We start from the raw sequence: 26285 nt of genomic DNA, 5'->3' as shown, positions 1-26285 counted from the left end.
AAAGTCCAAGCTTGTTCATTCTTGCTTGCTGCAGTTGTTATTTTCAAGACTAAGATAATCTAGAAGAAAGTGTCCAGAATATGCTGACATAGTTTTATGATGTAATGATAAAGTACCAAAATCAGATCCCAAACACTTTCAAATATATAGCCAAGTTCAAATGCCTGCTGATGCAAAGAGGTCCTTAGAGAGAAAAGAAAAAAAAAATAAATCTTAGGCCTGATAATTAGAGCTTCAATCACTGAAGTAGTTTAACATTTTGTCACTCCACTGAAAAGGCAGAAAATTCAATATTTTAACTTATAATATGCCGCCCAGTTTGCTTCTGGGTTGTGGTTTTCTGTCATTTGCATTTCAAAGGAAAAAAAGAAAGTAATTCTATTCTAACCTATCTATTGGAATCAATCAATGTATTTTCTTTGAAATAATTCCTGCATGCAGGTTTGGGTATGGGGGTCTCCAAGAATTGTTCTCAAAATACAATCTGGGCATGACTGCACCAGTCTCCTCTGTCCTATACAATTATCCAGCATGCTCTGAAAGCTTCTCACCTCAAGATATCCCTCTAAAATTCCTTTCAGATGACAGTTTTCCAGAAAATATTAAGCCTTTGTAATTTCTTCAGTTATTTCCATGATGCAATCTTCAAGCTCTATAAGATCCTGCTAACTATTAATGTCTTAATTGTTTTTGACATTTTAAGAGTTCCTTTTGTAAGCCAACAGATATATTTGAAGATTTTAATCAATTCTGTCATTGATTCACTCTTCTGAATCTGAGTCTTTCTTTAGATTTATATCTACTTATCTTTTACATCTGCTTCAGATGCACATGATTTTCTTGGATCACTTGCTTGGACCCGTTGTTTGAGTTTTTATGGCATGCCTACCATACTAAGATGTTTCCCTGGTGTGTGTTCTAATTTTATGTCAAACTTCTCAATTCCTGGGAAGGCCCTTTACTTTGAGAATGAGCAGTATATGTGTTAGGACAGAGAGTTCCATATTTCCTATTATAGACCAACACGCAACTTAGGAAAACCAAGTGGTAGTCAGGACTAATGAAAGGCCTGCCATTTGGGGAGGGGAGTGGGGGGGTGGGATGTACCTAGGGAGGGATAGCTCAGATACAAATCATAGAATAGGGTCTTTTTTTTTTTTTTTTTTTAGTTTTGGATCAATGATATTGCAAACATGAGAATTGAACTGCAGTTTGGGAATCCATGCTGTGAAGAAGAAAGCAGCTGGTTTTTATTACTAGTTACAAATTGGACATTCAAGGCTATTTGAATTGGCAGAATTAGGGTTTCTGTAATGCCTACTGCAGAAATTTTAAAAATTTCACTTCAGGTATTTTCAGCTTCGTTAAAGGAGAAATTCAGGTGAATAAATTAAAAATACCTGCAGGCAAAGCAGTTTTACTACTATTTAGGGATGAAGAAAAATGTTAAGAATGTCATCTGGCTTCAGCTGTGTTCAGAGACAATAGCTTGACTATTGAGATCCCATATTGTCTAAGATACTATGTAGATATCTTGGTAGACTGGCAAACTGTTTCCATATGTTACCTCTTAGTTGCCTCACTGACACTGGATTCTGTAGGAGTTAAGGTGCTAGGACATTTACAGGTCTGTTAGGAGAGAAAATATGCTTTTGTTCTGTACACAAAAGGTAGATTTCTGTTCTTAGCCTTGAAGAACATGCATATGACCTTAGGGTTTTTTTTATTGATGTTTTCAGGTAGATCTGAGTAGAGGAATCTCCACAGCTTAGGATAAAGGGAGAAGAGAACTACTCCTTTTCCTGTCTTTTTAGCTATGGGCTAATTCTGTGTCCTGCCATAGCTGTGCAGACAGTCAGTAGAGAAGAAATTTCCACGACCATCCAGGTCATATTAAAATCTTAATACAAATAGCATTCCTGTCTCTTGATAGTCTATTTGTTGCAGCTAGAATAATAACAACAAATTTTTATTTTAATGTCTAGTCCTTATACATAGCTTGCAATGGAATTTCCTGCTGAGAATACTAGAAAAGTTATTTTGGAAAGTATTAATGAGTAATAGTTAAATAACCAAGTTACATATATATTTTTATATATAATATTATATATTATAACAATTCATGAAGTAATTAATTAAAAAGGCTACAATAACTGTTATCTTTAATTTTCTTTAGATTTTGGAGCTTAGTAGAAAGTCTCTTTCTTCTACTTTCCAAGAGTAGGATATAAGGCACTAAAGTTGCCTTTTTCCTCAAATCTAGATGCACTGAAATAACATGATATAACCACATCAGTCTTGATCTCTTCCATAGACTGGAGGTGGACAACATTTCCCTCATTTTCACTCTATACATGTATAGAGTATTATAATAAAATGCCCTGTCTCTAGCAAGAAATGACTAATTATAGTGAAATATTAGGAAACGAGCATTTACACACAGGGCAGAAAAAGAAAATGGCACTAAAGGGAAAACCAAGTATTTTTCTAATCAGATGTAAATACTTTGGAAATCAACATGTGGGATTCATTCACATGGCTTCTAGGGAAATTATTTAATTCAATTATCTATCCTCTTAGCCTTGAAACTCAAAGTATGCAACATCATGTAGCTGATAAAAACAAATATGACAGCAAAGTAGACAATTATTTTAGTTTGGAATGTTGAGTAAATAATACTAGAGAGCAATGCACAAGTGTGGTAATATAGTTATTCAAACTGAAAGATAACTGGAGAAGAGATTCCTACACTGTAGTGTACACATTATACACAAAGGGGACTGTTCTTTAAAATATTATCAGGCTATCTTCATAGCAACAGGGCTGGGGAAAATGAATAATCATTTTATTAAAAGTGAAAGAAAACATTCCTTGATGCTATAGTTTTAAAATGGAAGACTAGAAAAATAACCCTTCTGGTGAAAGCTGTCACGGATTGAGTGATGCACTTCACTTGTAAGAGAGAAGTAGCAATATGTTTATTGATATAAAACAGCAATGTAACCAAGTTTGGTAGCAAATGCAACAGTGATTTAACATGATTTGATGGCAATGTTCACTTGATATTTACTGCTTAGAGGACATATTCAGCCAAAATTGTCAGGGAGACACTCCCCCTGAGTCATGAGGTTCAGAAAGGACCCCCTTGCATTCTAAACTCCTTCTCAGAGGGGAGTTTAGGTGTGGCTGGATCCAGACTCAGTTCCAGACTTGGTCAACGGTTTATGTCTAAAAGCTTATATATGTGCAATCAATCCTTTATATTACTTAGCTAAGATTTCAAAGTTCAGCATGCTATTAATCACTTACTGAGAATCTGTTGCAGCAGGGACTCTCTCAACCTCGAGGAGTAAGGGATCTCTGCAGCAGGTGTAACCTTGAGAGACATCCCTACTCAGGGGGAGATCCTGTCGTGCAGCCCGCTGCCATGCAGGAGAGCTCAACGGACCCTGGGCTGTCCACTATTTATGGAGTAATATAATTGACTCATATTTACGTACTGACTACAGGTGTTAGCTTCTTCCAAATCTGGCTTGAGTCAGACATTGACCAGCACTGTGGTTAGGTGGGCGCATTGTTGAAGTTACAGGAAACACAGATCAGGTTGGGGGTGGGGAGCACACCACCACAAAAGTAAAATGCAAGATTCTTCAAAAGAAACTTCAAAATAACAAGAAGCCATTAACCTAGGTATTGCAACCTTTTGCAAAAGTTTGTATTATTTTATTTAAATAATAAATAGACCAGAATCCATGCTACAGATCAGGTGGCCAGTTGATACAAGATGTCATAAGACCATTGACTTCACCAAAAAATATTGTATTGAACCAACGGAAGAGCTGGTCTGATGCTAGAGTGGAAAAAAACAACAAAACCCTTCCTGCTATTTTTTGTCCAAAATGTAACAGATGAATGCAGCAATAAATGATGAACATACACATGCATTTTAATTACTTATTATTGTATTTTTATTATGCAATTGTGAATTATGGGGGGTTTGCATGTTAATTAGTGTCCAGGACAGATGGCAAAAGCTTACTCTGTAATAAAATAACCTCAGCTGCCCACTGACTATGCAATTCAAGCAACAGACATTTCATAATAACAGAGCTAATTGTCCAGCCAAAATACTTAGGATGTTCTATGGAATTTTTTAGCACAAAATGTCATTGGAGCTATGTGGCTTCTGCATGTTTTTTTTCTTCTAATTTCATATAATCTTATCATTTCATTTAATCTTTTACCTACAGGATAAATAAGCGTTAGATTGTTGAGTTTAAAGAAAGAGGGAAGAAGTTTATTTTCTTGAGTTTGCATAAAAAGAACATATGGATTGCAAGGTAAACCTACCTTCCTTTTCAGAATCAGAAGCTGCAAAGAAGTTCCACCTCCATTGTATACATGAACATCATCCAATAAAAAGGTCAATACCTTCCATTCTTTACAGCCATGGTGCTGTACTGGAGCAGCAGAGAAAGCAATTTACATCTCCTAACCACAGTCTCCTCTAAGACAAAAAGTTTAATGTTCCCCCCTCTCACCAGACATTTTCTAAGATGTAGTGATAAGAAGCGTATGGGGAAAGCAGAACAATAGGAAATGGTGATTAAAAAAAAGATAGTATGCTATTATTTTAGTTTCCTGTGGTGCTCTGGAGCCTCTGCTTGCTTTCTCCCCCTGGATATTTGAGACAGCATTTCACAATTCCATATGTTTTCTGGCTAGAAGAGTCCATTATGTTAATCTAGTATAACCTCTTCAAAGCAGAGACCTAGACTATCCAAAAGAATCTAAAGGGAACTGTTTATTATTCTACACTGTGCCATGCACTATCGTAAAAATGTTCATTCTCTCATGCAGAATTTATGGCTTCATGCAAAAATAGTTTTGCCTTGAATGTTATATAGATAGACTGAATGCCTTAGATGTCAGGCTAGTAATGGTTTCTTCCAATCTGAAAATTGGTGAATGGACCTATGAAACAACAGGTTCGGGGAAAAAAACCCACAACAAACAAACAAAAAACCCAGACAAACAAAATTCCCACAACACAAAAAAAAACCCCAAAACCGAAAACCAACACCAGCACCACCACAACAGAAAACTATCCAGTGGTCCATTGGGATGCTAAGTAGAAACCGTGGCATAACTGCATCGAGTATGGGACAGAGGAATGCTATCTATCTCCCAAATCTCAGTGAACCTATTAACCATATCACAACGTCTTAGTAAGGGACATCTAAATTGCATTGATAACCTAGTGTAATGGGTTCCTTTTGGAAGAAAATCTCTATATATGGACTAGAAAGAGCTGTAGAGTATTCTGATACCCAGTCCAGATGATTGCAAGATACACCATGACATTGACCCACCTCAACAATACAGGACTTGGTTTTAAACCAGTTTAGTCATGTTTCACAACTATTTTTCTATTATTTTCATATCCTTATGCTGCTATATTTTAACAACACTTGAATAATTTATTATGTGAAAGTAATTACAGTAGTTCATCAGAACAAGTCTTATGAGGAGTGGCTGAGGGAACTGTGGTTGTTTAGTCTGGAGAAAAGGAGGCTGAGGGGAGACCTTATCACTCTCTACAACTACCAGAAAGGAGGCTGTAGTGAGGTGAGTGTTGATCTCTTTTCCTAGGTAACAAGAGATAGGACAAAAGGAAATGGCCTCAAGTTGCACCAGGGAAGGTTTAGATTGGATATTAGGAAAGATTTCTTCACTGAAAGGGTTGTCAAGCATTGGAACAGGCTGCTCAGGGAAGTGGTGGAGTCACCATCCCTGGAAGTATTTAAAAGACGTGTACATGTGGTGCTTAGGGATATGGTTTATTGGTGGACTTGGCAGTGTTAGGTTTATGGTTGGACTTGATGATCTTAAGGGTCTTTTCCAACCTAGATGATTCTATGATTCTGATTCACCCCAAGGATTTCTTTCCTTTACTTTTCCATATCCCCCATGAATAATGAACAAGTGAATAAGCCAAACTTAGAATACAAAAACACTGGTCCTTCAGTGTGATGACCACCCTCTTAAAGTTATATTCAATCTTTGAGTCACATCTGGCTTCGTTTACCACTTTATGTCTGTGACAAAATGAATCTAATTGTTATATTGTTTTAAACACTATAAAAATACATAAATTAATTATGAGAATAAGTTGATTTTTTAATTTCAGCTTTGTGATAAATTTCAAGTAAAACTAACTATGTATGTCTGTATTAGCAATATTTTAATTTTACATAGCTGTGTGGCACTACTGCTTAATCATGAGTAAAATGTAGTAGACTAGAATACCACAGAAGATCAGAGTAAAGGTATATGTACAGTACAGTGCTAGGAACAATAACTTAGTAAATATACCAGGGGATACATATGGCGTTTTTTTATGTTGCATGTTACCAGGATACAGAAATGGTAAGGAGAAAAGAAAAAAATGTGGCTTATTTTTCAGTTCTCAGTCTTGAGAGGTTCTGAGAAAAAAAGCTAAAATTTATAAGAACACTTTCAAATTTTCCAATGTAACAAAAAAAGCAATTTTTTTTTAAACTATTGCCTGATTGGAAGTTACAAACTAAAAAAAATTTAAATGTTTCAACATAGGTGAACCATACTCTAGAATAAGTTTTTAAATAACAGCTATGAACAGAATTACTTCAGAAAAATCCTGTCTGACACAATTTTCCAGAAATTAAGTCTAGGTTTCCATTATTATAATGGTTTACATACAGTATGCAATGAAATCCGTTGCTCCAGTAGGGGCTAAAACCCCCAGGTTTACCATAAAAATATAAGCACAAAGTTTGCAGCTAAGAGAAAAAGAAGACAATGTAGGTCAGTCAGTGGTGATTAAGCCTGCAAGTGAATAAACCTCTCACACTTGTTTATGTTAGGCAGGCGAAAGTTATTTAAGCTTTTTCTGCATGTTGAGCATATACTGCAGCTTTTGGAAGGCTTGTGTTGATTTTGCTAACGGACAAATAACATTTTTCAAATACACTTCTGAGGACAATATTCTGCACTTTGTTTTCTAAGGAAAGTGAGGTTGCAAATGCAAATTCAGAACAGCAACATTCATATACCAGAATTTATCACTCAGCAGTTAGAATCTATTCAAATATGCATATTTGCTAATATACATTTCCCTACAGAGTAGTAGTAAAAGTCTTCTACAAATTACCTTCCCTCTACTCCCGCTTATTTGTATTGGAGCTACATAGTGTTTTTCCTAGCAGATTTGCTTGTTTTCTTCATCTACAGGAAACGTTATTGCCCAGATCCTCTGCAAGTACAAACAAGTGTAGCAGTGCTGAACTCAGTGGAGTGCTGGGGGAAAAAAAACCACAAAAAAACCAAGAAAGAACCAAAAAACCGAAACAGTAATACTGAATATACATGCCCAGAGCCTGAAGACGGATCACAGGCCAGCAGGACAGCACCTGGAGAGCAGCAAAATAGAATTCCAGCCAGTAAGTCAGCTTCATTGGGGTCCTAACTTAAATGCCTCTATGCAAAGACATGTATCATGGGGAATAAACAAGAGGAGTTAGAGATGTGCGCATGCCTTCAGGGCTATGATTTTATTGGCATCACAGAGATGTGGTGGGATGGCTCCTATGACTAGAGTGTTGGAATGGAAGGACACAAGCTCTTTAGAAAGAACAAGCAGGGGAGACAAGGAGGGGGTGTCACCAGCTGGAAAGTGCATGGAGCTTTGCCTGGGGGTGGATAAGGAGCTGACCAAGAGTTTATGGGTCAGGATTGAAGGGAGGGCAGGGACAGATGACATTATAGTGGGGGTCTGCTACAGGCCACCCGACCAGGAAGACCGAGCAGATGAGGCCTTCTACAGACAGAAAGGAGCAGCCTCACATTCACAAGCCCTGGTCCTCATGGGGGACTTCAAGCACCCAGATATCTGTTGGAGGGATAACACAGCAGGACATAAGCAATCCAGGAGGTTCCTGGAATGCATTCATGACAACTTCCTTCTCCAAGTGATAGAGGAGGTAACAAGGAGAGGTGCTATGCTGGACCTTGTTCTCACCAACAAGGAAGGACTGGTGGGGAATGTGAAGCTCAAGGGCAGCCTTGGATGTAGTGACCATGAAAAGGTGGAGTTCAAGATCCTTAGGGCACTGAGGAGGGCACACAGCAAGCTTGCTACCCTGGACTTCAGGAGAGCAGACTTTGGCCTCTTCATGGATCTGCTTGGTAGAATACCATGAGATAGAGCCCTGGAGGGAAGAGGGGCCCAAGAAAGCTGGTTAATATTCAAGGATCACCTCCTCCAAGCTCAGAAGCAATGCATTCAAAAAAAGAGGGGGTCAGTCAAAAACACCAGGAGGCCTGCATGGATGAACAAGCAGCTCCTGGACAAACTCAAACACAAAAAGGAAGCCTACAGAGGGTAGAAGCAAGGACAGGTAGTCTAGGAGGAATACAGAGAAATTGTCCAAGCAGCCAGGGATCAGGTTAGGAAAGCTAAAGCCCTGACAGAATTAAATCTGGCCAGGGACGTCAAGGGCAACAAGGGCTTCTATAGGTACTTTGATGATAAAAAGAAGATTAGGGAAAATGTGGGCCCTCTCCAGAAGGAAATAGGAGACCTAGTTACCCGGGTCATGGAGAAGGCTGAGGTCCTCAATGACTTTTTTTGCCTCAGTCTTCACTGGCAAGTGCTCTAGCCACATTGCCCAAGACACAGAATGCAAAGGCCAGGACTGGGAGAATAAAGACCACTGGGTCCACTGTAGGAGAAGATGAGGTTCGAGACCATTTAAGGAACCTGAAGGTGCATCAGGTGCATCCGTGGGTCCTGAGGGAACTGGCAGATGAAGTGGATAAGCCACAATCCATCATATTTGAGAAGTCATGGCAGTCTGGGGAAGTTCCCACTGACAGGAAAAGGGGAAACATAACCCCCATTTTTAAAATGGGAAAAAAGGAAGACCCGGGGAACTACATGCCAGTCAGTCTCAACTCTGTGCCTGGCAAGTTCATGGAGCAGATCCTCCTGGAAACTATGCTAGGTCACATGGAAAGTAAGGACGTGATTGGTGACAGCCAACACTAAGGGCGAATCATGCCTGACAAATTTGGTGGCCTTCTACAACAGGGTTACAGCGTTGGTGGAGAAGGGAAGAGCAACTGACGTCATCTACCTGGACTTGTTCAAAGCATTTGACACTGTCCGTCACGACATCCTTGTCTCTAAAATGGAGAGACATGGATTTGATGGATGGACCACTCAGTGGATAAGGAATTGGCTGGATGGTCACATTCAAAGAGTTACAGTCAAAGACTTGATGTCTGTGTGGAGACTAATGATGATTTGTGTCCCTCAGGGGTCAGTATTGTGACCAGTATTATTGAACATCTTTGTCAGAGACATGGACAGTGGGATTGAGTGCATCCTCAGCAAGTTTGCCGATGACACCAAACTCTGTGGTGCGGTTGACATGCTGGAGGAAAGGGATGCTATCCAGAGGGACCTTGACAGGCTTGAGAGGTGAACCTCATGAAGTTCAACAAGGACAAGTGCAAGGTCCTGCACCTGGGTTGGAGCAATCCCAAACATGGATACAGGCTAGGTGGAGAATGGATTGAAAGCAGCCCTTCAGAGAAGGACTTGGGGGTGTTGATTGACAAGAAGCTCATTGTGACCTGGCAATGTGCATTTGCAGCCCAGAAAGCCAACCGTATCCTGGGCTGCATCAAAAGAAGCATGACCAGCAGGTTGAGGGAGGTGATTCTCCCCCTCTACTCCATCCTTGTGAGACCCCACCTGGAGTACTGTGTTCAGCTCTGGGGCCCTCAACATAAGAAGGACATGGACCTGTTGGAGCAAGTCCAGAGGAGGGCCATGAAGATTGTCAGAGAGCTAGAGCACCTCTCCTATGAGGACGGACTGAGAGTTGGGGTTGTTCAGCCTGAAGAAAAGAAGGCTCCAGGGAGACCTTATAGCAGCCTTCCAGTATCTAAAGAGGGCCTACAAGAAAGGTAGAGAGGGACTTTTTACAAGGGCATGTAGTGATAGGCATCAACACATGGCTCTGGTGTTGTGTGAGCACAGTTAGCTGCAGGCGGGCACATCTGTTAAAAACATAGTTTGGGATAACTGCTCCCCAGTAAGAAAGGATTCCTGTTGCTTATAAGTCTGATCATAAGGTAGAGAAATTAAATTACAGAAACACGGATTGTAACTGAAAGGAACATGAATCTACCTATGAAATTCACAGTGAAGCACAAATGACAAAATTTGAAAATCACTGATATGCAGGGAAGACTGTCATTTTGATTCAGCTCAGTGAGGAGAGCAGGATGCTGTTCTACGGCTGCTAGAGAAGCTACAGAAAAACTAGCTGAACAGTCAACATGTACTTCCTCGTCCTATCTGCAGAAGGGTATTTCTAGGGATGATACAGTATCAGCTTTAAATATAATTGGTAGAGTTAAACTGATATGTGTATTGCTAAGGTGATTACTTAAAGCAATGGTCTATATTCCGGCAGGGATGCTACTCTGTGGAATGCTGGTTGTTTACTCACTGTATATATATGGAGTTAACAGTTTCTTAACAGGTCTCTAGTCTCCAAATCTCAGGACCAGAAGCCTTCACAGATTTGTTTTTCCACATTTATAGAGTATTTAGATGTGCTCACTGTTATGTGACGGAAGTTAGGGTTTCTTCTTTCAACTATGCTGGTTTACTTGCACAGTGTTTGTGTGGATATGAGGAGCATTCAGGAACTGACAATCTCAAAACCATATGAAGCTGTGCAGATATATAGGTAGGAAGAAAGGTTGGTATGCAGATGGAGGGTTAGAGAAGCAGAGAGAGATAGGGATAGAAATATAAGTACAACTGCTAGTACTGTAACAATTAAAAACTTATTCATGTTCATGTCTGAAATTAAGGCTATTAAATGGTTACTGATTTACTGTTTTCATTATAAAAAGTTTGTTTTATCTCCTATCTTTAAAAGTTTTGTCTTGTGTTACTTTTAACTAGCCTTGTATTCTTCAATCTCTTTGATGCTTATGCATTTGCTACTCTTTTCCACATTTAGGATACTAGTTAAAAGACAATAGACTTTCATATAAGCATGATGGAAGAATGTTAGAAGGATTTAAAAGTATTTTTATTGAACTGAAAGTTATTCTTATAAGTCAAATTTAAAGTTTCTAGTTAAAATTAATATTCAGTCTGTCATGACAGACTTCTACCTAAATTAATATCTGTCTTAGGCTACTACTAGCTCTTTACACAGGTGTGATTTCCATATGCTTAGTTAACCTGTCTGACATCGGTACAGTATTTGTACATACCTGCTTGTGAACATATGCATAAAGCTTTGTTTGGTGTAAAAGTGACCTCTTGGTGGAAAAGTGACCATCTTATTGTTTTAGTTTTTGCTAAGAAATAGTTTGTTCTGGGTAAAGATCACTGAATCTTACCTGCAGTGTATGACTTTTTGTGTTGCAATGTCACATTATATGCAAAGGATAGTTGGAAAATAGAGCATGACTTTTCAAAAAAGTATAAGGCTACTTTAAAAACAGATAACTCGGAGAAGATCCTCTGAATAAAAGAAGAGGAAATTCATTTTTGGTGTGGATGCTAATTTGAGGTGGAATGGGGTATCTACCTGATATGCTTATTTACTTCCATTAACTAGAGTATGCATACAGGATGAGATTGATATTCCCTTAATGTCAGTGGAAAAATTTCTATTGATTTCAACAGAAAAAACCCCGGTCTCAGAGATTTTTCATGTTAAGTGAAATTAACCCATTTGAGTAGAACATGAAAAGCTTGTGAAGCTGAATATTATAAATCTTGGGGAAACCAGTAGTACATTGGTTTCAGAGAATTGTGAGTGTTTTTATGACACAGGTTAACTACGTTGGTATAGACATGAAATCTTATGCATCAACAGATTCACATGACCACAAGCCACTGATTAAGTATGAGGATGTCATGATCCACACCAAATCCAAAAGCAGTTTAGGTATGTAATTTTAATAAAACAATTTCTCTATGTTTGTAAAAATTAGCACAAGTATATACTTGCCTATTAAAAGCAAGAAGAATGGATTTAAAAAAAAAAAAAAAGGCAGAACCACAAACCAGAAGAAAATCTGTCTGTTTCTTGCAAAAATACATTTTCATTATGTTGGTTGGTTCGCCTGTTATGCATATGATTTGCTAGGTATAAATGGATTTATTTCTTACTATCTTATTCCAAAGCATCACTGATATTGGGATATAAGCTCAGTGTTCTTTAAAGTTACTTTCTGAGGGCTTATTGTGTTAGGATGGATGAAATATACAGGTTACATGATGTTGCTATAGTGTCTCCACACACAAATTATTGATATTATTATTATTCTACTCATGCTGTTCAATTTAAGGCATGATTATCATATTTTTCAATTTTTATGTCATTTTCATTGCCCGTTCTGCAAAACAGAGGAAGAAAGTCAATGATGAAGCACTCTCCCTCAATTAGTTCTTTATTTTATGGCTACCATTCCTGCTCATCCAGTATATAATTAATAAAAAGTAATGATAGTAAAAACCTATAATACTATATAGTCTTCCTTTCTATTACTTTATCTGCGGCACAGCAGTCCTATTTGTCTCTTTCTTGTAGTCCATAATTCTAAAAGATTAGCCAGTGCACAATACTGCCAACTTTACTGTATAGTATATTATATTAATCTCTAGCCAACTAGTTATAATAATTTATAATTCAACTCATAGCATCTGGACAGAGTGCCATGTCCTGTATTTAGTCCTTATATTTATGTTATTATCTACTTTTTTATACTTCTTATGTAAATGAGATCATCCTGATTCCATAAATAAGATTTTATTTTTCATGACCATTCTTTGACAAAATACTTCTAGGTAACCACTATTCAGTGAATTTTCCCCCCAAAATATTCTAATCTATTCATTTTGTGTTCTTCTTGCACAGTTTGCTACCACCATCTGTTTATGGTTGTGCTGGTTTTGTCTGGGATAGAGTTAATTTTCTTCATAGTAGCTGGTATAGGGCTATGTTTTGGATTTGTGCTGAAAACAGTGTTGATAACACAGGGATGTTTTAGTTACTGCTGAGCAGGGATTACACAGACTCAAGACCTTTTCTTCTTCTCACGCCATCCTACCAGCAAGGAGGCTGGGGTGGCACAAGGAGCTGGGAGGGGACACAGCTGGGACAGCTGACCCCGACTGACCAAAGGGATAGTCCAGACCATATGATGTCATGCTCAGCAATAGAAAACTGGGAGAAGAAGAAAGAAAGGACGATGTTCAGGGTGATGGCGTTTTGTCTTCCCAAGTCACCATTAGGCTTGATGGAGCGCTGCTTTCCTGAAGATGGCTGAACACCTGCCTGACAATGGGAAGTAGGGAATGAACTCCTTGTTATGCTTTGCTTTGCTTGCGTGCACAGCTTTTGCTTTTGCTATTAAACCTTCTTTATCTCAACCCATGAGTTCTACTTCTTTTTTTCGATTGTCTTCCCCATCCTACCAGGGGGAAGTGATTGAGCGGCTGTGTGGTGCTTAGTTGATGGCTGGAGTTAAACCACTACAATAGTCCACAGTATAGTCAACTTCTCTGAGTCCCTTTGTTTAATACTGTCTGTCACTTCCTTCTTTCTAGACCTCCTGTTCAGCTTCCTTTGACTAATCTTTATTCAGTTTACTACTGCAGCAGAATACTGTAAAAAAAAAAGGATCTTAGATACTGATTATATTAGGGCAATGAAATTTGCTTTTAAGAGACTTATTAATCTCTCCACTGATTTTTTTTTTTTACCTTTTGCTTTTCCTCATGTTTCCATCCCAAGTCTTTTTGTCTTGGAAAATACTTACACAATTACAATGCTTGTCGTTATTGCTAGGTCTATAATTTCATTATCCAACTTAAGTAAGGGATAAATCTCAGCCCTATTTCAGCCATTACATTCAGCATTATTCCTATAAAACAGGCATTAAGTAGCTTCTCCTTTTAGTTATTAGTCATTTAGTCATATAGCTATTTCCTTGTAAGTCTTAGCATTGGAGACACTAGAAGCCTAATATAACAGGGAAGAAAGATAATAAAGAATAACCTGTGGAAACATCATTCTTATTTAACATTTGAATCATAACTGTACCATTGTATTGTTCATTCTTTTCCATGAATCATATGCATTCACCAAATCTCTCTGTTCAAATACTCTTACAGTTCCTTTATGTGACACACTATTCATTCATATGACAAACCTATCCTACCACATACCTACTATACAAGGAGGAGCTTGGATATTTCTTTGCATCCTGTCCCCCTGCCCCCTTCTGCATTCACCCCCTATTTTCCCTCCCATTCCATTCTTTTTTTCAGCATTGAACAACAGAAATATTCTCTTCATCAGACAGCTATTCTCCTACCCTAACTCAAGAAAATGCATCTTTAGTTTCTACTTGCTGATTTCATTCTATTTCTGACTAGCATAGGGATCACAGTTATATATAAATTTACATATTGTCATTAGGTTGTAGTATCAGCTCTTTCCTTTACCATAGGCACATTTATCTCCTCCTGTCTAGTTAGTACCACTTTTGTCTTGTTTCAGCAGAATATATGTATATCTATACATATACTACACATGTATACACCCATATATATACACACCAGTTAGGGAATTAAGAGATCGCTGTGATGGGTGAGTTTAACAGACTCACAAGTCAAGCCAATTTTAAACTTTAAAACAAGATTAGATTGACATTTGGCAGCAGCACACTTTGTGCTAATGGCCATTTCTTACCCATTATCGCTACTTATTACTACAGGTACTAAACTGTTTGTCCTTAACCCTCATATCCTACATTAGCTGTGAGTACAGAATGCCATAGAACTGGTGACATGCAGTTGTCACTTGATGGCTAGAGCCCGTAGTCAGCAAGGGCAAGGTGATCAGGCCAAAGAGATCTTTCATGAGAGAAATCACAACTGAAGTGAGCTTGTTGTCTTTCTTCTCCACGGTTTCTCACTCATCCATGATATTTTATGTTATTTGTCCCCCTTCTGAAAGGGAGATGTCATTTGGTCCCAAGGTGCATACCTCTTTTTTTTTTTCACATCATCTTTCTGTTTTAGGCAGAACATCCTTCCTATGTGCAGTCCATCATGTCTATCTTGGTTTATGTTCTTTGCTCTTTATCTTACAAATTCTGTTACTTGGGTTGCTATTTACATGTTTTCCCGTGGCTCCTAATTGCAACACCACAATTCTTTATTTGCCATTTTGCTGATCACATGGTTGACATATCTATGTGAAATGCCTATACCTTGTGTCTAGCTGTGGCATCATAGTGTTACAAAATGCTTATATGCTGTTCTTGATTAGACTGGTTTAGTATGCTTATATTTTGGTTCAAGAAAAATAAATAATATTAACTATATCCTCATTAGTGCAACTATAATTTTTAGGTGTCACAGGCCTTCACTTTGACTGAAGTCTCACCTTTCTTGTAAAAATATTCTGAAGAAATGAATTTGATAATGTCTTTAACTATAATGCTTTAACCTTCTCTCAGAAAATGATTTTTTGGTCTTTGTACATATATATGTGTGTATATATATAATCCAATTAATGATGATGATTAATTTTTGGTTCTCTTCAGTTAAGCAGGCTAAAAGAGTGCATGGAATCCTGTACTTGGCCATTCTTCTTCACCTTGTTTTGACATGTATTCTATTTAGTGGTTTTGCAGTTGCTACTATTGTCATCTTTGGCATGTATTATTTTTGTTCTGAAAATTGTTGAAGATAGTTTTAAAAGAATTCATTAAAATTGCTACCATACTCACTATTGACAGGAAAGCTTGACCCAGTTTTTAGTCTTGAAAGGAGGAAGGATTATGGAGCTTACATATGAAGATTTTTGTCACATTACATTTTTGGCATTATGTCCAACTTCATTGAAAGTAGTATTACAAACCCTTGTAACGTGAGTTTACACAGCTTTCTGCTGTGTAGATGGTTATCTATAAACATATGGATATTTTAATCATGAGAACCATGAAGACAGACTTTAAATAGACAAATGGACTTGTGACCTGTCCAGCCACAGGTGACAGGTTACTTTTAATTTGAGGGTTAGGCACTCCAAAATTTAGGCATAAAGGGAAAAGAATGAAATTTCACCTAACCAGCAGTTTCAATACATGAAAAATCCTATCAGCTCTCAATTTGTTTTTGTTCTGGTGAAGAAAATAAGACAGGGAAGAGAGAAAAAGAAAGAGATGCATCTAATCTAAGACATATATTTGCAGATCATACAAAGCTGGGAGAAGTGGTTCATACACCAGATGGCAATTCAGAGGGACCTTGACAGTGTGGAGCAATGTGCCGACAGAAATCATATGAAGTCTATAAAAGGAAAATGACAATCCCTGCATGTAGGGAGAAATAACTCCATGCACCAGCACAAGCTGCAGGCTAACCTGATGGAAAGCATCTTGGCAGAAAAGGCAGTGAGAGCTCACTGTAAGCCAGTAACGCGCCTCTGTACCAAAGGTGACAAATAGTTTCCTGGGCTGCAATATGAAGACCATTGCTAGCTGATCAAGGGAGATAATCCTTCCCCTCAACACTGATGAGGCCACAACTGGAGTGCTGGGTCCACATCCAGGCTCACCAGTATGACATAGACATGGACATACAGTTGGCCCAAAGGAGGGCCATGAAGGTGATCAAAGGGCTGGAGAATTTGCCCTATAAGGAAAGACTGAAGCAGTTAGGTCTTTTCTCCCTGGAGAAGAGAAGCCTCAAGGGAGGACCTCATCAAAGTATTCCTGTACTTAAAGGGGGCTACAAAGAGGATGGAAGCTCTCTTCACAAGGAGCCACATTTTGCTCCTGAAAGGCAGACATTAGAGGAATGTTTAGGATGAGTATGGAACTTCAGTCTTTCTCTATCATTCCTTTGTCCACTTGTTGTGGTTTAACCCCAGCCAGCAACTAAGCACCACGCAGCCACTCACTCACTCCCCCCCCACCCAGTGGGATGGGGGAGAAAATCGGGAAAAAAGAAGTAAAACTCCTGGGTTGAGATAAGAACGGTTTAATAGAACAGAAAAGAAGAAACTAATAATGATAATGATAACACTAATAAAATGACAACAGTAGCAATAAAAGGATTGAAATGTACAAATGATGCGCAGGGCAATTGCTCACCACCCGCCGACCGACACGCAGCTAGTCCCCGAGTGGTGATTCCCCGCCCTCACTTCCCAGTTCCTAAACTAGATGGGACGTCACATGGTATGGAATACACCGTTGGCCAGTTTGGGTCAGGTGCCCTGGTTGTGTCCTGTGCCAACTTCTTGTGCCCTGGCTGGGCATGAGAAGCTGAAAAATCCTTGACTATAGTCTAAACACTACTGAGCAACAACTGAAAACATCAGTGTGTTATCAACATTCTTTGCATACTGAACTCAAAACATAGCACTGCACCAGCTACTAGGAAGACAGTTAACTCTATCCCAGCTGAAACCAGGACACCACTCCTCCACAAGGAGACACATGAAGAAGACAAAGGGCAACAGGTACAAGTTGCACGAGGATAGGTTTCATCTCAACGTAGGAAAGAAATGTTTTACAGTGAAAACTATCAATCACTGGAAAAACCAGGGACATGGTAGAATCCCCATCCCTGAAATTTTTCAAATTGTGGTTAGACAGGGAGCTAGATAATCTCATTTAGGTTCTTTTGCCATGAAAGGTTGGACCAAATAATCTTTTGAGGTCCATTCCAACCTGGACTATTCTATGATTCTATGATACTAGAGCAAGTCTGGCAAAGGGTCACAAAGTTAATCACAGAATCACAGAATCGTTGAGGTCAGAAGGGACCTCTGGAGATTGTGTAGTCCAACCCCGTTCCACGGTCAGCTTGAGCAGGTTGCCCAGGACAATGTCCATTTGGGTTTTGAATATCTCTGTAGACAGAAACTCCACAATCTCCCTTGGCAACCTGTTCCAGTGTTTGACCACCCCTGCAGTAAAGACATGTTTTCTCTGCTTAAGGGATTGGAGATGAGCAGGGGACTGGAGCATCTATCATATGAGAAGAGGCTGAGAGAGCTGGGACTGTTCAGCCTGAAGAAGAGAAGGCTTAGCGAGGATCTTATCTGTAGGGGTCGGCGTTCGGAAGATCTCGCGTTGTCACGGAAAGTTAGAGGGTTAGTCGCAGCCTTGTGATGTACCTGTAACCCCACCTCCCCTTGTTAGTATAAAAGGAATTAACTGCGCAATAAAAGGCGGAAGTTGGCGCTCACACTGTGTGTGTTATCTGTCTCTTTCCCTGGTCCGGGCCGACCAGTGATCTAAGCGTGGCACCTTGATATGTAGCGAATGCTACATAGTGGTGACCCCGACGTGATCGGTTGCCTAGGCGACGATGGAACTTGCGCAAGTGATTAAGGTGTTGAAAGGGTTGGCTAATGAGGTGGGTGCCCGAGGAACTATTAGGAGGGGCCCCACGGGCGAATGCATCCAATGGGTGCTGCGCCGGGGAGGGATGAGTTCTCCCACAGAAGTTTTTAGTCCCCCAAATTGGGGAGTGGTTCGGGAGATGTTGCTTCAGTCGGCGCTCGAGGGTGAGCACGGCGCTGCGGAACGATTACGGGCTTGGGACATGGTGGAGGGGGTAGTTAAGGTGGGACAAAAGGCTAGGGAGTGCAGGTCGGCGGCGCGAGCTATCCTGTTTGCGGATGAAGCGCCGGTTCGAAAACAACGGGGGATAGTGCCCCCAGAGACGGTGGGACAAGATCAGACGGAGTGGGTGGTTGTGGAGCGGGGCTCGCGGAGCGGTTCCTCTCTGACTGATAGCGTGGACTCAGAGGGTGCGGCGGAGATAGGGGTTTTTCCGGTGGAGACGGTACCTCCGAGACTGGATGGGCCCTCTCTGCGGCGGGCATGGGAGGAGTTACGGCAGGATCTTCTGAAGGAGTTGCGGGACTGCCTCCTGGACTGGGTTCCAGGCAGGGATGTTAAGGGGGATTTGTACCGTCAGGTGAAGGAATGGGAGGAAAGAACGCCCCCGGAGGGGGAGCTCAAGAAGCTGAGAGAGTTAAAAACTGTAGCAGCGGGGGAACCACCCCCCGGCGAGGGAAACCAGGCGCCCTTGCCGGGAGAGCAGGCGGAGTTTCTGCCTGCCGAGCCTATGCAGGTTGACTCTGTGCCTGCCGAGCCTTTGCCTGTGCAGGCTGAGTTTTTGCCTGCGGCGGCCGAGCCTTTGCTTGTGGCGGCCGAGCCTCTGCCTGCGCAGGCTGCGCCAGTGCCTGCGGCGGCTGAGCCTTTGCCTGTGGCGGCCGAGCCTCTGCCTGCGCAGGCTGCGCCAGTGCCTGCGCGGGCCGGGCCTTTGCCTGCGGCGGTCGGGCCTCTGCCTGTGGTGGCCGAGCCGCTGCCTGCGCGGGCCGGGCCTACTGGGCCTGTGCTGGCTGCACCTTTGCCTGCGGGGCCTGGCCCTGGTGGGCCTATTCTTGCTGCGCCATCAACTGCGCCATCTGCCGCTCCTGGGCCGGAACGGGTTAATCCTTCGGCTGGGCCCTTCCGAAACTGGCGCGCGGTACCAGCAGCTATAGACTCCGATTATTCCGATGAGGTGAGGATGGATAGTGCGATACGGCGGTCATCAAGAAGCGCGCCACAGAGACAGGCAAGGGAGGGACAGGACGCCTTACAGAGGCTGAGGGGTTTGTTACAGAGGTATTGGAGGGGAGTTAAAAAAAAAAAAAAAAAAAAAAAAAAAAAAAAAAAAAACAGAGAGAGGGGGAGAGAGAGAGGCGCTTCACTGGAAAGTCCTTGAGAACTTAAAGAATGCTGTGAGTCAGTGCGGAATCCACTTACTGATAAAGCCAGTAAGTGTATGTAGAACTTGCTTTAGGTAACAAGTGTGTTAAGCATACTTTGATTAAACATAGCATGAGCGAGGGTATGCCTGTGTACAAACACGTGAAGGGCTCCTGAAATGGGTTCCTAGTCGTATGATTCGTCCTGCCTTAACCTCGTAGTGTTTGAGTTTTCTTATAGATTGCTGTTATCCTGTCCTGGCTTATGACACCTTGGGTATCCGGATGACATCCCTCTCAGAGTCCATCAATACGTGCCTTTATGGGATCCGACTGTCGGAACTCGCGGCCAGGAATCTAGGTGCCTCGGACATTAAGCCTTAACATCAGCACACCAACGATAAGCCTTATAGAGTAATAGAAGTAACTCTTTCCAAGTCTTAACTTTCAATCTACCTCTTGTGTGAATTTCTATAAAGGAGCTTTTTGCTCTGCAGGGTAAATGGGATATTTACGGGTGTTTAAGATAGAGTGTTTTAAAGTAGTTGTAGAGATATGTTTCTACTCATGGCACTTTATATAGTTATTTCTTTGTGTGGAATTGTTCATAACAATAGAAGCCAACTCGTCATGGGGAGGGGAGAGATGTAGGGGTCGGCGTTCGGAAGATCTCGCGTTGTCACGGAAAGTTAGAGGGTTAGTCGCAGCCTTGTGATGTACCTGTAACCCCACCTCCCCTTGTTAGTATAAAAGGAATTAACTGCGCAATAAAAGGCGGAAGTTGGCGCTCACACTGTGTGTGTTATCTGTCTCTTTCCCTGGTCCGGGCCGACCAGTGATCTAAGCGTGGCACCTTGATATGTAGCGAATGCTACACTTATCAATGTGTATGAACACTCAATGGGAGTGGTAGTAAAGAAGATAGAACTAGACTTAGCTCAGTGGTACTCCGAGACAGTACACAAAGCAATGGGCACAAACTGGAATACAGTGTAAGGAAATCTATTCACCCATTTGTTTCACCTGTCAGTTTGGTTATTTATACCTTTAGAAAGTTGTCTTCCCTCTTATAAAATGTTTTACTCACTCATTTTCTGAATGCTTTTGACAGTTTTCTGTACATCTTGTTGTATTGCTCATTAAGCTCCTTCATTTAAAAGTTTGGTTGTTTTTTTTTTTTCTTCTGCCAGGAATCTGATTACAATTTGTGTTTCTAATTGGGATAGATAGCTCATTATATTTGCTAAGTGGACCAGTGCCCGTAACATGCATTTTCTAATTCTATATATTCAAAGCTATCCATTCTATGAAGGGCAAGATTTTTAATACACAGACTGGACACTTCATATCAGGTGTGTAGGTTTGGGGTTACTAAAGAAGTTACCTAGTAGTTCTTCAGCAAGTGCTTTAATTTTTAAGATGCATAGGTCAACCTGAGCAACCACTACCTTGCTTTGAGAAAGAGAAAGTTTAATCTCATGAAAATTCAAGGAAGAAATATTTCCCTATCTTTATGAACCATATGATGTATAAATATGCATGCATTTAAATAGTTATTTTTCTTTCCTGTAATTCTTTGGCATATAAAGGAGTTATAGAGCTAAAAAAAACAGTTTTAATGAATACTAATATGCCAAAAACCTACATCCCTGAGGCAGCAAAATTTTCATAAATTTCACTGTAATGTGATGAAAAGTCTTAGACAAACACGGGCAAAATGAATGTTGGAAATAATTTCCCTTTTCATTATGAAGCATTTTTATTTTAAGATTACTACAGATGACAAGAAAGACAAAATTAAATGTCAAAAATTTTGAAAGAAAAAATATTTATTGGTAATATCACAAAACAGTATTGATCACATTAAAAGTGAGTTTCATTGCTGTTGTTTTTTTATTTCTCTTTCAAAATTCTTTTATAGTCTGAATGAACTCAGTTTCAAGTCCAGCACAATACATTTCAGCCTTCTCTGCAGATCTGGAGAGAGAAAGACTAGTTACAGAGTTATTTCTTTGGAAAGGTAGTTTTATTTATTTATTTATTTATTTATTTATTTGTCTTTGAATTCTGGTGGCATTTACAGACAGCCTTGATCTTTCTGATATTTTTCCTTTATTCTATTGTCTTGCAGCTTGGGATATCATTGGAGGTGTCAATCTTTATTAATATATCACTGTGTACAAAGGAAAGGAGGAAAAGATGACTTCTTGCATGCTTGTTCTTGTAACTCTCATAAAGAACTGGATGGAAAAGTGAGTACTGAGTAAAGTAAGTAATTGTAAAATAAGGATGACATAGACAAGCCAAGCATAGATTAATGTGGTTTCATGTAGTAAAATCTGTCAATTCCTACTATGTTAAAAAATACATGAAGGAGGTTTTAGGATGCACCTAATTGCCTAACATTTTGCCAGAAATAGCATCTTTAATATTCAGAGCTCAAATAGCATCCAGCTGAAAAAAGCTTCAGAGATTAGCAGATCATATCTACATATAGAATTGGTAAACAGCTCCATGCAGCTAAACTTCAAATTTGACTGAAGTTGACATCCTTCACTGTGGTTCACTCCCTTTCATGAAGATAAATACGTGAGTGCTTCTTCCTGGCTAACTATGCTGACAAGGATTGGTCTGGGAACTGTATCAAATAAGTAGCATGCCTCATGTCTTAACCATTAGCAGCTGGGAAGCAGGTGTGCAATCATCTGGTATTCTTTTGCAACATTTCAGATCCATATTGATTTTCATCAAGAAAAAAAAAAAGAGAGACTGTTCTTCATGGCACAACTTTCCCCACCGAAATCCTGTGGAATTTGCTTAATGTTTAAATTTACTATATGCATATAAGCATTTTTTCCTGCCAAATTTTTTTGTGTGATTAATTAAACACTTATCAACACACATTTGGAGGATAGGTGAGATACCAAAGTGCACCTAAAGTTTCAGTAACTGAATTTCATCCTGGATATTCATTGACTATAACTGGGATCTAGACACCCAAAGTTTAATTCAGCTGTGTAGTTGAATTAAGAGAGTTGAATTAAGGCACAAGATTCTTGTCCTATGACAAAGCTGATCAATAAGACATAGGATCTGTAGGACATCCTAACCCTTCTGGATAAACAACTAGAAGTCAGACTTGATAACACCGGACATCACAAATGGTATTATATGTATGACTATACCTTGTGTCAAGCCTGTAGGTCACAAGTGAACACCTTTATTTAGACATTTAAAAGTAAGAATCTACTGACTTGAGCTGAAACTTGCCCTGAGTACTGAACTAGCAAGAATTTACTCTGCCAGAACTCCTTTTTCTCACATATTAACATTAATGTTAGGTGTTTTTACTACCTTGAGAGAAATGTGACTCTTTGCTCATGTCTGATCTCAATAGTAATTTTATAGACAGTTGTTCCAGATGTTTATAGGTCCCTAAACGTGTCTCAACAGTGTTTAGATCACTTCCTGTGAAACTTAGTAGTGCAGCCTAAGTAGTCAGAAAGGTGTCATTAGCCTTGGATGCTACAGAAAGACATTGTTTAGCACTGCCTATCATGATGTAAATTAACTTAACCTGTCTGTGAAAATTTTTGAAGTTCACATTTAAGCAAACACAATAACCATAAATCTGAATAACCAATAGACTACGTATACTTTAATCACCTTCCAGAGAGGTGTGCCAATTTACCACTGCATAGGTCCAGTTTTACAGTGGATGTCATTCAGTTAGAATATATGGGGTTACTTCCATATAAAAGTGAATAAACATTGGTAAACCACTCATTCTCAAAATGGGTTTCAAAAGTTTCTAGAACTACCTGTACATTAAATGCATTTTTTTACCTCATCATTGTATTCCTATTTTACTGTTATTCAGGAAAAGATCTGAGAAATACACTTGACATGAATTTTTTTGTAGACATTTGTCATTTTTCCTTTTTGTTTAAATTAAATGCATAGTTACTCTTATTTTTACTAAAAATAGGATAATATTTCATTGGAAGATCCTTTATTCGTGTACATCAGATCAAGAACTGCAGTAGGTGCCTTGACAATACTCCAGCATGGCAAAGATTGTGATCTGGGAACAGTTGTAGGCTGTGTGGCAGCTCCCATGAAATAAAGGTTGGCTTAATATTGGAAGTGCCTACCCCTCCCCCCCCCCCAAAAAAAAAGAAAAAAAAGCGCATATATTGGGTGTAGGTGGCAAGCTCCTGGTAGCTGTGGGGATGCAGGGATGGCCTCAGTGAGAAGAGGCCAGGGCTGCCCCATGCTGGACACAGCTGGTTCCAGGCAAATCCAATAGACCCACTGAAGAACACAGCTAAGCCTCTCAGCCAAGGTGGTGGTGCATCAGAGAAAGAAAGGGCAAAACACTGCAGAGCAGTGAGGAGTAAGGAAAAAAGACTGTGAAAAACAGCTCTGTGAACACCAACATGAGAGAAGAAGGAGGGGGAGGAGGTGCTCCAGATGCTGGAGCAGAGATTCCTCTGCAGCCCATGGAGAGTACCACTCCAGAACAGATATCCATACCACAGTGAAGGACCCTACACTGGAGCAGGTGAAAATGCCCTGAAGGAACTGTGGCCTGTGGAAGTCCCACATCGGAGCAGGTTTACTTTGAAGGACTGCAAACTGTGGAGAACCATGCTGGTGCAGGGGAACAATGTGAGGAAGGAGTGGCAGAGAGGAACAGTTATGCACTGACCACAAACCCCCATTCCTCGTCCCCCACTGCACCACTCAGGGTGGTGGGATGCAGGGGATGTATAAGAGTTGTGAAAGAAGTGAAGTTGAGCCTGGGGTGGTGTCTGTATTTCCTCACCATCCAACTCTATTTTAATTGGCATTAAACTAAATTAATTTTCCCCAGATCAATCTTCTGCTCATGGCTGTAACTGGTGAGTGATCTTATCTTTATCTCAGCCTACAATGTTTTTAATCTTATTTTCTCTGCTTGTTCTGTGGGGGAGGTGTGGTTTAACATCAGCAGGAAGCTAAGCACCACACACTCGTTCCTGTCTATGTCCCTCGCCAGTGGGATGGGGGAAAAGAAAAGGAAGAATAAAAGCAAGAAAACCTGGGAGTCAAGATAAAATAAATAAATAAATAAATAGCTTACTAAGTGGAAGAAAAGAGAAGAAAACAAAACAAAACAAGTGATGTAAAGGTAATCACTCACCACCTCCTGTGGTGAGTGACCAATGGCTCATGAGCAACACCCAGCCATTTCCAGAGCAAAAGATGACTAACCCTCCTATACCCTCCTCTTTTCCCTTTTATTGCTGAGCATGATGTTATATGGTATGGAACAACTCTTTGGTTAGTTTGAGTAATCTGCCCATTTGTGTCCCCTCCCAACCTATTGCACCACCACCCTCCCCTCCCCCAATCTATTCACGGGGAGAGCAGAGTGAGAAACAGAGAAGGCCAAATTGCTGTGCGAGCACTTTTCAGCAAAAAACTATTACGTTACTCTGTTATGAGTACTGTTTTGGTCAAAAATCTTAAGCACATCACCATATGAGCTGCTATGAAGAAAATTAACTCTATCTTAGCCAGGCCCAGTACAGGAGGTGAAGTGAGAGAGTAGCTGGTGGGCAGCTGGCAGCTGGCCAAGGTCAACCTACCACAACCTAAAACCCCCAAACTAGACCCTATGCTGTTGCCATGAAGCACTGGTGGAGACAGTAATTTAATAAAGCTTTTAGACAATTTTGTTACTAATGCTGATTAGCTGATTATATTCATGGCTTTGACATACACTTCACTACATCTCAGTTAGTATAGGAATGGAAAGATTGAATGCATTTAGAATACTAAAATCAAAATGTACAATGCAAATAAAAGTGGCTTAGAACAATATGTAACAATGTAGGGTAGCTATAACAGATCATTTTTCAGCACCAGATTGAAGGGACAAAAATGAACTTTTTCAGTGGATCAGAGGTGCAGTACACTGACATGTGATGAAAGGAGGACAGTTTTGGCATTAGTAATACTTTATAAACACATAACCTTTTGCTAATTAATGGACAAAATGGTTCTGGTTTTTCTACTCTGCATTCTTTCCTTTTCTGTGACATTTAAATAATTAAACTTTAAATACAAACTAATTATGCTTATTTTTAAGCAGCAACTTTCCTGCTTATGTTTTTTTTTTCTTTTTTTTTTTTTTTACTGGGAGTAAAAGATGTCATTTTAATTATACTTTGCATATATTTATGGATAGCAGTAAGGTAAATGAGGTGTTCATTAAATTGATCTTAATTAAATACCCTGAGTCTGAATTCACCACTGCATACTCAAATATCATTTAAACTTGTTCTGTTAAGTTTGGGGTTTTTTCCACTTCAGAGCTTGTTTGCAGCACCTTCCCTCTTTTTGTTGTTGTAATAATTCACTACCTTTTCT

The 26285-nt window shown here is 39.9% G+C and overlaps 1 protein-coding gene across 1 annotated transcript; it reads left to right on the top strand.

Moving 5' to 3' along the window:
* The first annotated feature begins 18547 nt into the window (after positions 1–18547).
* LOC142039411 (uncharacterized) lies at positions 18548–20739 on the top strand. Its single transcript, XM_075045826.1, has 2 exons — positions 18548–19681; positions 20110–20739. Exons 1-2 carry the CDS (start codon positions 18596–18598, stop codon positions 20155–20157), a joined length of 1134 nt encoding a protein of 377 aa, XP_074901927.1. The 5' UTR covers positions 18548–18595; the 3' UTR covers positions 20158–20739.
* Positions 20740–26285: the final 5546 nt, after the last annotated feature.

This window comes from Buteo buteo, chromosome 14 (genome assembly GCF_964188355.1).
Source record: "Buteo buteo chromosome 14, bButBut1.hap1.1, whole genome shotgun sequence".
Classification (NCBI taxonomy): domain Eukaryota; kingdom Metazoa; phylum Chordata; class Aves; order Accipitriformes; family Accipitridae; genus Buteo; species Buteo buteo.
Note: the sequence above shows the minus strand (reverse complement) of the source record. Positions and strands in the feature narration are given on the sequence as shown.